Raw genomic sequence first — 12,946 nt, forward strand, 5'->3', positions numbered from 1 at the left:
TAAAAGTAAAGTATGACTCATATCGTAATGTTTTAGGGGAAAAACAAAACTAACACCGATAGGAGGGTAAAAATAGGGCCGCGTAGCGGCCAGGGGGCGTAGCCCCCTAGTATTCTAATACCCACACCCTCTGCGAGAGAGCTCGTGCGTAGGGGGGGGGGGGTGTTAGATGAAAATCGATACCCCGACAGTTGATTTCTCGATTCCGCTAAGACCACCTTACTGCTACACCTACTACTTCTACTGTTCATCAAGGTGCTATAACCCAGCGCACGCAGCAACGCGATGACGACATGACGGCGACGGTTGGTAGAGGTACTCATATAACGTACGACTCGACACAATGTTCCACCACTCCATCAATTCTGATATTCTACATATCGGTGGGCAAACTGCAAAACCACGTATCATTTGCGACTACGGAGACTGCCTACCATGAATTTTTTTCCATTGGAAATTTAATCCACTTAATTTTTTCAAAACTTCCTTGATTTTTTTAGTCTATTAGTAAATATGAGAGAGTGTACATAAATTTAGGTTAAGAGTGATCAAATTAGAGCTTTCGGAAATTGGGGTCTCAGCTTTCGGAATTAGGGGTCCTCCTTTCGGAAATTGGTGAAATCAACAATTTCTCATTAAATTGCTCATAACTCTCTTAAACAGATTTTTTTTCATGAAATTCTCTGAAAAAGAAAGGTAATTCAATTTACAGTGACTTCAATCCATTTTTTTTTTACTGTGGGATGCTCCTGACAAATATTTCTAATCTACAAAGTTGGCAAAATCCTTAAGCTTTCGGAATCTGGTGCCATTACATTCATTTCTTTTTCATTACATTTTCTTTCTTTACTACGCCTCTCTAGATCATAAAAACCAAGTTTTTACCCGTTTCAGAAAAGGAAAGCGGTTGTAATCACCGGGAGGGTACATCCTGGAGAAACACCTTCATCCTGGATGATGAAAGGATTTATGGATTACTTAACAGGAGACTCAGAGCAAGCTAAGGTACTAATTTGATTAAATCAATTTTGGAAGAATTTATTGTCCCAGATATATCACTACCTATAGACTGGGTAAAGATCGAACACTTCGCTGCATGTATCTTCATGAACATTTTACGCAGAACATGGTGGTGCATAAATGATTTCCAAACCCAACTCATCTAATCTCCTGTGTTTGTCACACAAACTCTTTTCTTGCCTAAAAACCAAAGAACTTACGTACCTTACCTAAGGTTCAATTAATTTACCGATTCAGTGTTCTATAAGATGGAATAATTTGCTCAGCAGAAGTGCCATTTTGCTAAATTTTTCTTGTCAAGTTTCGAAATAGGTAACGCGCCTCAGAGTGAGAGGGAATTTTATAAAACCTATAACGCAAGTTACAAGGTGGAGAAATGGTGCTGGGTCCACACCATTTCGCGGGGAAATCAAAGCCAAGGAGTTCCAAAAATTAAAATTAGAGTCAAAATTATTTTTGAGCTCTAATGCGCACCAGTACGAAACTGAGGGGAGAGAGTGTTCAGCTCTGGCAGTTTGCATAGGAATATTAAGTTGGAGTCACGTCGAGAGATCTACACCGGTTTGGGCCTTTTTAGACCTCATCAGTAGATCACACTCGGCAGTGAACCCAACCGTTCGTAACGCAAGTTATTTGTACTCGTCAAGTGGTAAAAGTATGAGGAACTTATTTTTTGACGGTCACTCTGATGTAAATTAATTTCAGTTTTTCTTTTAAACATGCGAGAAGTTGGAATTTAAGTTGGTTCTGATTTTGATGAAAACTATAATAACGCTCAGTTAATCATGGATTTTTTCTACGTGTTCAGATATATCTGCTAAAACTTTAAGGAGGTCTCATGGATCGTTTTAATGTTACGTCACATTCCGAGATCAATCGTGATTTTAGGCCTGGTGTCCTTGATGCCCTAATGGACTCATTTGGTCCTACGTCACAGTCAGCCTTGATTCTTTTGCTTACGGTTTCGGGTTCCATGCAATTTTTTTTTTTTTTTTTTTTTTTTTTTTTTTTTTAACTTCAAGTATCCCACGAGGGATAATCCTGCGCTTTACCATCCCTAAAGCCCCATTCCCCCTCCGTCCCCAATCAAGCCAGCCCCAGGTGACTGTTGTTTGAGACCATCAAACTCGAGGTCAAAAATTGTTGTCCTTGTTGCACTCATTCAGCTTCCCCGGAGGAAACGACTTTCAAATTTCAAACCGAATTTTCGACCTTATTTGAGCCCTTGGTAAAATTTGGCAGTAGCATCTTTGTCCCAAAGTTCTATTCACCTACAGCCGGCTGCAAGATTTCCTATAGCTTCCATAGCCGGCTGTACAATTTCTTGTAGCCTTTCATAGCCGATGGCGATGAAGCTACAGCTAGGTGCGATAAACTGCATAGCCCGACCATAGGGACTATAACCTAGCTCCATAATTTTTTATCGCTCCGTATAGCCCGGCTTTATGATTTCATTCTTTTTCTACAGCCAGCAACATGATTTACTATAGCCCTGTATAGCCGCACGGTGTGGCGATATGGGTAAAAGGTCGGACATGGGCGATTCCGGGATTGTGAATGTTTAGGACCGGAAATGTGTTTTATGAGTACTATATTATATGGATTTGATGATAGTTATAAAATTGTCATCCCCCATATTGATGGTAGAGGCCTCTAAAGTCCGCTAAGTCGGCAATCTAAAATTTCCTCTAAAAACGCACCAATGTTTGTGCATTCTTTAGCCTAATTTAAAATTTCATGAGACCTTTTCTAATGATGTCATCTTACTCTTTGCAAGCTGCTGATCATTTTTCACGAATAAAATGTAGCCGTAAATAGGTTTGAAGACAATTTATGCCGTCTGAAAGTCCTCGCGCCGAAAATGTTGAAAATAAAACTTTACATTAACCTTCGTTGCTAGTGCCAATAAGGAGTGCCACGCTGGGACTTGTTGGGTCAGACCTACAGGACCCCTGAGCAGCCTCCTGAACAATTTTTAGCTAATAATATATGCTACTCCAACGGCAGCATGATATTATCTGATATGAAGTCGGTTGCACGAAATCGGTTTTAATCACTCCGCGCAACCAATTGTTGATATTTCTGTAAGATCCATCACGCAGGTAAGTGGTCAAAGGTTTAAATAGGCTAATTACGTGTAAAAAAAAGTTACTGGATGCAGCAGTAGTAGTGTAATTTATTTACTTCTATTGGATATTTCAGAAATTTAAATTGTTTCTGTTATTCATCATACTAATAATGAATGGTAAAGAGGTTAGAACTGTTCTTATAACTTTAAATAACGTGGCTTCTACTCGCGCTGGTTGGTATCCTCATGTTATAATAATTATTAACACGGAGACTATAGAAATTTCGAATATCATGTAGAATATAATTAAATTTCACCAGTAGAAAGTCAATATTAATAGAACTAATATTGTAAATATAGACTAATTGCAAACGTCTGATTAATTTTACCAAAAATATTAAAAAAAGTAATTCATATTGATAACATAAGGTGGATGTCGCTAATTAGCTGGATGTGGTAGTGGATGAAGTAGTCGACAGTTAACGTTTTGTTTGGTCATAAAGGGCAAATAGAGGTGTCGTTTAAAATCTCATTTCTTCTATTTTATTCAATTTTTGGCGCGTATACGTAGTATACCGCCTTTGCGATCGTTTCGACCCCCCACTCGATACAATAACCGAGTCCCTTAGTTCCTTACCGAAAAGTGACTACCGCGAACTTCTGAGATTTTCCAAAGCGTGTAAAAAGTTTATTTATCCGTCAATAATTATGATTTAAAGTTGTTTCTCATTCTGGGGCTTTCTAGTTAATGTGCAGTGAATACCAAGAGTCTACGTTACTTGGTTTTTTTAAAAAAAGCCTAGGAATGCTCAGCGCTGATTTAAAACAGCATATATAGGCAGAAGCAAGCGAACTGATTCGAGGATGGCTGACCAGTTCGGCACTCTTCGAATGGGGATTGCACTCCTTCGTTTTGTTCAAAACGTTGCTTTGACAGATCTCCACACCCCTGTCATGCTTTTCAAAATTTGGTATCACTGCTCTGATAGCCAGAGTAGCCGCAAGTGCAATCTGTGATGAGCCTCGATATTCATTAGAACATTTGCTAAACGTGGCTCATACAGGAAGCTACTTGCGCACATATGGAAATCTACCTACCCCTCTCTCCTCCGCGCGCCTGACCCCAGCGTCGGCTTCTCGAAAGAGACAATAGCTTCGGATCCCGGGGAGCGGCCACCGGGACCCGATTACTCACGCTTCATTAACCATTTCACCGTCACGCTAGGATTCGTCCATTTTAAAAAAAAAAAATTGTTTCGCGTGTACTTAGCAATTTTTTCCTTACTCTCCGTTAAAACACGAATTAAAAGAGGTCTCGTTCATAAAAATCGGCTGAATACAAGAGAAGTTACAGTATTCAAAATCTGAAGAAGTCAACAAAACCTCGAATTCTCCAAACAAAAAATAAAATGAAAGGGAAAAAAAATAAGTGTATAAATTACACTTAGATAAAATTGACCTCAGAATTTGACAAGCAATTCCATTATATAACGGAGAAAAAATGGGAGTAATTACAAAAACTTCGCCTCTTGCAAGGGGCTTCCTTGTAAGAATTTTGACCTGAACACATGGTCGAATAGCAACAGTACTCCATACAATACACAGTGTGCCTCAACGAGTTAAACATGTTTTATACATCCAAATCGAAATTTTTTTTATATTTTTAACGATAGTGTCGCTTGAGTCGTTTTTTTTTGTTTTTTTTTGTTTTTTTTTTTTTGTAATGAGGGGAAAAATTCGCTACAGTGCCCCCATCATGAGGGTCGTCAAGACGCCCGTCATGAAAGGGGCCCACCGAATACCGGGACGGCAACGACCATCAGCTGGTGAAGAGCCGCCGCAGCGACCCCTAACCGACCGACCGCTGCGAGATGGGGAAACCCGGTTATGTGGGGGTGAAGCACGCCGCTGTGTTCCGTACCCACTAAACGACCCCTCCAGGCCACACCCCGTGCAAGTGTGGCCCATCGGACGCTCTATCCTCCCGTCGGACGTCCCTAAGGCACTCTTCGAACGGCAGTCCCCGACCCTGGCCCCGGTTTAGCCGGCGCCCCTCAGGCCCCCCACTTAAAGGGAGGGTCCTCCCATCCCCCGGGGCCGATCTGCCGAAGCCATCATTGTACCCGGAGTTAAGGGCGTAGGAGGAGAGCCTAGGCCCAGCTTGCGCCAAACCCTGCGACAACCCTACGGCAGGGCTCTGGAGCCGAGAACTGGAGGGCAGGGAGGGCAGACCAGCTACGTCTCGCTCAGCCCACGAGGCATCCGATCTTATGCGGCCCCAGAAGGGGGCAGCCTATACATGACTCAGCTCCGCGGGTGCGTCGAACCCGATATCCCCAATTGGATAGCTTGCGGTAAACAGGGCCAGAGACCCGAGGGTTTCTGACCCACTAGAGGCATCCGTTATCCATTATCCATCTCATTGTCCATCTTTGCGTTTGTTTGACAAAAAACGTGCCGCTAACCGCTCAAATGCTAGCCAATTTCCTTTGTTCTCCAGTAGCACACCCATTAGCTCATCCGGAGGCGGGATGGAACCAATGGCTCCCTCAAGTTCCCGCCTTTCCGCAATCCATCTGCCACAGTTGTACATCGCGTGTTCCGCCGAATCACGTTGGCTACATTGAGTGCATTGATCAGAATATTTGTTCTTAAAGCGATGTAAATAAGCCGCAAAAAAGGCATGGCCAGTCAGCAACTGAGTTGTCGCGAAGTTTACTTCTGCAAACTCACTCCTCATCCACAAATCAAGATCCGGGATCAGTTTTCGAGTCCATTCACCTTTCCCCGTGTTCGGGTACCATCTATCTTTCCAGGCATCATACATCATTTCTTCAGCCATCTTCGGATCTTGCGTGTCAAATCTGGTCTTATGTTCGAGTAGAAGTAAATCCAAGGGAGGGATTTTCGCTAGCACGTCTAGCGCCTCATCTGACACAGTTCTGTAGGCCCTTGTCACTTTAATCTTGATGGGTCTGAAGGTGTTCCTCATCCAGTCAGCATAAGTCTTCGTCCTGACAATGTCTGCCCAAACCGGAGCTGCATACGAGAGTATGGAAATGGCCACCGAAGCGATAATCTTCCTTTTCACTTTTTCACTCTTCCGCAATTTCACTTTTTCGCATTTTCTTTTGAGATGTTCTCTGAAATGCAAGCCCGCCGACAGCCATACACCGAGGTATTTACCATGTTCCTTAGCTTGGATTTCCAGTTGGTCCACTTTTATCTTTACATTACGGTCTGCCTTCTTTGCCTTAACCTGTTCAGCCCTAGATTAGGGCCGGCAGAGTGTGCACCCACAGCCTAGGTTAGGAAAGGGCAAAGTTAATGCTACAGTCCCACTCAATTGTCTGTATTTCACTTCTTTTTGCATGAAATGGATTGAAATTTTCAGGATTTGTACTTAAGGGATGCAGAATTGATATTCTTTCATAATTTTTTTTTAATTGTGTTGAAGAAAGAAAAATTAGCTAAATTTTAGAAGAAAATTGAATATAGGTGGGGGAAAAATGAGAAGGGAGAATATGGGGACTTGATCAGGTAAAAAATCCAATAAAAATCGTACAGCGTTGCATGATGGTGCAGAAAAATACGAATTAAATTACAGTGTTGTATAAGGATTATTGTTCAATATGGCAACGCTGTAAAGTAAAAGTATTGCATGTTGCCCCTTCAATAATGGGGTTATGCAATGGTGTAATGTAGCCCCTTCAATCTGCGGTTTCTGCAATGGTGTATTTTTCAAGATGGCGCAACAGCGTTGCCGGACGGTGCACTTAATTAAATGATTTATTTATTGGTGAAATTTTGCAACATCGCATTTTACAGTGCTGCATGATGGGGCGAGAAATTAGTTAATTTTTCGATACAGTATTGCCAGATTGTGCAAAAATTCGGATTTTCGGACTTGTAAAAATTTTCGGTTTCGGAAGACCGTATCGAATAGTATGGGCCTGGTATCGGATACTGTAGATTAGGGTCTGATTCGGGAAATTGAAAAAGTTTCGGAAAATCACCCTCCTCCGATCTGTTGCGGATCGATGCAATTCTGTTCCATTATCGAAGATCGGAAAACTGTACTGACCGAATTTCGATACGATTTTTCGTTTTCGAGATTTCGGACTTGTAAAAATTTTCGGTTTCGAAAGACCGTATTTTACAGTATGGGGCTGGTACCGGAGACTGGAGATTAGGGTCTGATTCGGTAATTTTCATTTTTTAGCGCTTGGAAATGCGTACGGGAACCTTATGTTTTGCGATGAGCGACTGGGATTGGATATTGCAATATTCAGATTGATAAATCAAAAATTTTTTGGGTATTTACAGTTACAGTTTAAAAGAGTTCGCGTTGCATACTATTTATACGAAATCCTTACTATCGATCCAACTGTTGTGACTCGCGTCCAGACCCAACCATTTGACAAAGGCCTGGTTTTTCTTGCGACGCAGAATTTTCTCCACCAGGAACGTATCCTTATAGTTGGTGGGTTGGAGTTCTTCGTGGTAGAATTTTCCTTTGATAATCGTATCGTGCGCGTCCTTCAGATCGTACGTGATCGGAACGGTCAAATTGACGCTGACAATCTTGAAAATTTCCGTGCTCCAATTCGGTGTGTATCCTTTCTCGAACATGGCTTTGAGTCTCGAGATCCGGACGTGATCACCGACATTCAGTTTTCGTCTCGCCAGACGTCTCTTTTCGATTTTACTCAGCGGCGGCCCACGAAGCTTTTGTAGGATCATCGGTACATCCGTTTCGGTGACATCGATTGGTTTCATCCCGATGGTGCGATGAACGCTCCCGTTATATTCACGGATGAGTTTCGGTAATAGATCTACCCACTTGTACGATCCTTGCGCACTGAACTCTTTCCACATCTTCGTTTTGAGCGTTCGGTTGAATTCCTCCACAATAGAGGCTTTGGTTGTCGAGTACGAGCTGTACATATTAATCTTGTCGTCACGTCTTGTCTTCATCAATGCTTGACATTTGGAGTTGTAGAATTCCGAGCCCATGTCGACTTGTAAATGTTTCGGTGACTTTCCGGCTGCTTTGAGAACGCGTTGCAGAGCATAAGTGACATCCGTGGCCGTGGCGACCAAGAAACCCAAACGCACCGAGTGTGGTATCATCAATCTGGACCGAAGCGATGGAGCCGGTGCACATTGGACAGCATACCGGATTTCAAAGAGCGGCAACGCTATGTACTACGACAGCTTCGGTGATTTACCACCACCCGTTGAAATTACGCGATACATTTTACGCTCACGCGGTAGCTCAACGACAACAACGACGACGATAGGATACAATTATGATAGCGAACAAAATTTCAACTCGAGCGTCTGCGGGAAACGATGTTTAGAATGGCTCGTACAAACCAGGAATATATAGTATTCTCGAAACCCAAATATGGAAACTCAGGAAAGATGTCACTCGTTCATGTTGACGGGGAGGAGCAACGTTCTCGAGTTTGCACTGCCCAGACCTCTCGAGTTGTTCGGACCTTGCGAGATCCGTCTGGCGGGTTTTGTAACTTAATATTCCATCCCGAACATCGACATAACGAACAGACTGCTTTTCTACTCCGAGAGCCCTGAAGAGAATTACTCGACAATTTCCTTCCCGATCGGAGCCTACGAGATCGAGGGTATACAAGAATACTTGCAGGGAGAACTTGGCGGAGCGGAAGCTATCAAACTCAAAGCGAACAACGCTACGCTTAAAGTAAGCATCAAATCCAAGTACTGGATCGATTTCCGCAGACCCGGCACTTTACGTAAGGTGCTCGGATTCGGAAAGCGTCTCTTGGCACCGGACGAATGGCACGAAGCTGACTATCGCGTCAACATCTCGCCCGTAAACATGATATGCATCGAATGCAGCATCGCCGACGGTGGATACGTGAACGGGGTGCGCGGACATCACATTTATGCGTTTGCTCCCGATATCGAACCAGGATTCAAAATGGTAGAGCAACCGTCGACGATTCATTACTACCCCGTCTTGGGTGATAAGATCCAACGTTTGCTCGTTAATATAGTAGACCAACAAGGAAGAGCGATCAATTTCGGTGGTGAAGAAGTGACAGTTCGACTGCACGTGAGACCGCTAACCTATGGGTAAACGAAGGATCCAGAACGACGACAACAACAACGATACGTTCCTAAATTCTCTCGCATATAATAGTATTGATATTCCACGGACTAGTTGTCAATAGCAACAGCAGCAGCAGCAGCAGCAGCAGAAGAAAACTTTGAGCGAATATTCCAAGAGAGCTCTCACACAACTCGGATTCGTGGTGAAAAATCCGAAATAAGAACAAAATGGAAGCTTGGCGACAAGCGATCATCGAATACGAATATATCCGTTTCGGTCCGGTCGACGAACGGCGTGGAAACAACGATTCGATCCGGCTCATTCCCGATACCAGCGGTCTGATCACCGTGCCTCAAGATTCGAGAATCTTCATGTGTGTAGAAGTGAAACTCGAGAAAAATCCTCGAGCCGCCGCAGATGCTACAAAACCTCCATTCAAGTTGGCTAACAATTATATCCAGTACAAGTTCGACCGTATGCAGTACAAAGTGAACGGGACGGAAGTCGATAGCATGCAGTGTGTCGGAGTGACATCGACCGTGAAAACTTATCTCACATACACTAGAGCGGAAACCGCGGGACTCGCAACTGCCGGGTTTTGTGACATCGCTCATTCATGGACCGAATGGGAATACACAACGGCGAATCAAACTTTCTCCGCAATCGTACCGTTGTCTACACTCAGCGGATTCGCAGTATATTTCAAAGACGTTCTAGTCAGATGCTCGCAAGAGTTGATCCTAGTGCGCAGTGGTACGGATAAGAACGCATATTATATCACCGACGCGGCGACCGCGGACGGTTACACCATCAAATTTAAAATAATCGAAATCTATTGGGAGATTCCCGTCGTCAAATTCACGTTGGAACCGGAAAAACAAATCTTGCTCAAGATGAAGAAGAACGATAAGATGAGTTCCGGATACATGAATTGGGAATCGCACGACATCCCGGGGATTTTTCCGACCAAGACGTTCAAATGGAGCGTAAGAACAACCAGCAGGCACAAGCCCGAATTCGTGGTGTTGGTATTTCAAACGGATCGAAGGGACAATCACCTGAAGGATTCCTCTCGTTTCGACCATGTAAATGTGCGCTCGGTCAGCGTTCAAATCGGCGAGCGTCGGTTTCCTCAAGTTGATACGATCTACGATTTCTCGAGTATGGATTATCATCACGCCTATCTGAACTACACCGATTTTATGAGAGACTACTGGAAAGGTGAGAAACTCTGCGAGCCAGCTATGTTGTATGAACATTTTAAAGATCGCGCGATTTTTGTCATCAAATGCGTTCAAGGTGAAGATCTAAAAACAGCTCCGGTAGATATCACGTTGACCGTTGCGGTAAAAGAGAATTTCCCGGCCAACACCACAGCCCAGGTGATTCTGATCACACCTGTGAAGTATTCGTACGAACTACTGCACGGAACCGTGATGCAATTGGATTGATCTTAAGCAAAAATTTAAAAAAAAAAAAAATAACATGTTTATTTTTTTTTTACAAACTTGTTATTTTTTTTTCAACCATTACATCATTTACAAAAGAATACAATAATACGTACACTATAAATCATGTTGCAACGTTTGGAACGAGTACGAATTTATATGTTCTTCCGATCGGACCTTCGTAGATGAGATCGAAGGATCCAGCGTTGATATCCTGAATTGCATCGTCCGTCAAACGGTTCGTAATGTGCAAAGGTAGGAAGAGGAGACGATGATGATTCTCGAAGATGATATCAGCGGCAACGGTGATCCCGTACTTGGTTGGTATTTTGATGAGTTTGTTCATCTTGTAGCGGGCGTTTACAGTCAGCTCTTTAGCGTTGACGATCAAGATTGAATTGTTGAAAACTTCCATGCCGTCAGTTCTTTCAAGGTACGGACGATTCCAATTTTCGTGCGCTATATATTTCGAGTGAAACAAGTTGTCTGCTATATTAAGCACGGATGATTTCAATTTTCACTGCTATATTTCGGTTCGATAATTCGTCTGCGAATGATTCCACTTTTCCTGTGCTATATATATAGGTATTAAGTCGGGTTGATTCGACAATTTGTCTGCTATATTAAGCACGGATGATTTCACTTAATCTGTCTGCTATATTTCGGTTCGTTCAGTCTGACTTTTCATCTACTACTCCTTTATTATTATCGGGGTGATTCCTTTGTTCGTCTGACACTATAATCTTCTCCTGCTCTTGCATGATTTAATCTTTGAAATAATCACGATAAAAAGATTCCGACATCCACATACACAATCGGAATGCGTTCGACATAGCGCAGAATGGATTTACTAAAGGACACGTATATGCTGTCGACCAACGAGCCAATAGTCGCAAGGACGGACAATCTTCAGTATCCAAATTTACAACGATACATTTTTCCGGCACGAAACGACTGATGAAATTTCGTTTTTGTTCACCTTTAACATAAAGTTCATCGTAGCGGTTCCCGATGCGATTCATTTTTGAAGTGAATTCATCGTAATCGAGAAACCCGCTTTCCCATTCCAAGTGATGATAATTGCGTGATAACCAGTAGTTTGTCACAACGTCTTTAGCGCTCAACATGCTGCTCGGGAACGGAGGTTTGAATAAGTAGAGTTCAGTTACAGTACACTTCATATCCACAAGACCAAACTCTTTAACGATGAAATTTCCTTGGCTCCAAAAACCTTGTACATCGAGACAAGCCATCATTTATTCGTTCCGTTAGTTAGACTTTTACTATTTTCAAATTCGAGGTTTCTTAACTGAAGGTTCTCCAGAATTATTTAAACTATTTATACGAGGTTGTTTAACGGCGAGGATTTTTTCTCAACTCTACCCGGACTCGATGATAAACGATATATTCTAGAGGACGGAGTGAACACTGTTCCTATTTTCAAATTCGAGGTTTCTTAACTGACGGTTCTCCAGATTTATTTATACTATTTATACGAGGTTGTTTAACAGCGAGGATTTTTCTCAACTCGGTCTCGGCTCCGCAACTTTCATCCACCATGCAAGGATCGTCGTCGATGTCACGATGACCCCAAGGAACAGTGCTAACACCGTCTTCTAAAATACAACGTTTATCGTCTAAGCCGGAGAGGGTTTTTTTTGTACTTTCAAATGAGTATAGTTGATATCTCCGCGCCCCGATCCTACGCATCGGGGCGCTCATTCTCGATTCAGGATCCTTTAATACTGTGAGAAAATTGACAAAGTTTAGCGATCTTACCACTGCTGTTGATATTCCTTTTACCCTTTTCTCTGTTTCCCCGTTGCTGAAACGATATGCATACATTTTGGGTCGCAGCGTGACAAACTCAGCAATGGGTGTTCCCCCCGTTTCATCCTTAAAACTACCCATTACTTTACGGTTTGTCGCGCTGCGACATAGATGACCTTCTGGGAAGTTGGAGGTGTCGTACAAGTGTAGATCTGTCATCATATCATCGTAGACGTTCGGTGTAGTCAACTCGTAAATGAACGAGTCCGTATCCATATAGAGAAGTTGAACTTGGTCGGGATTGTACTTCTTAAGCATGTGATTATAGTGGAATTGATACATGTGTACTTTACTCAGATCTAAGATTGAAAAACCAACAATCATTGGTCCGTCTTTGACGACCTCTTTTCTCCGTAAATGGATTGCTACCAACTCTTCGTCGAAAATCGTGCGATCTACGAAACCGACCCGTGAGATGCCTTTCAATATCTGTCTGCTGTTTGTGCCCAATTTAATATTCTTTCACTTCAACGGGTTCTCGAT

General features: G+C 42.7%; 1 protein-coding gene across 1 annotated transcript in view; it reads left to right on the forward strand.

The window, feature by feature from the left end:
- The first annotated feature begins 583 nt into the window (after window positions 1-583).
- Window positions 584-12,946, forward strand: part of LOC140225912 (cytosolic carboxypeptidase Nna1-like) — a 70,942-nt gene continuing 58,579 nt past the window's right edge. Inside the window, exon 1 of the mRNA XM_072305931.1 lies at window positions 584-1,005. Coding sequence (XP_072162032.1) covers window positions 955-1,005 — 51 coding nt within the window. The 5' untranslated portion in view covers window positions 584-954. The remainder of the gene's footprint in view (window positions 1,006-12,946) is intronic.

Source organism: Bemisia tabaci, unplaced genomic scaffold (assembly GCF_918797505.1).
Source record: "Bemisia tabaci unplaced genomic scaffold, PGI_BMITA_v3".
In the NCBI taxonomy this organism is placed as follows: Eukaryota; Metazoa; Arthropoda; class Insecta; order Hemiptera; family Aleyrodidae; genus Bemisia; species Bemisia tabaci.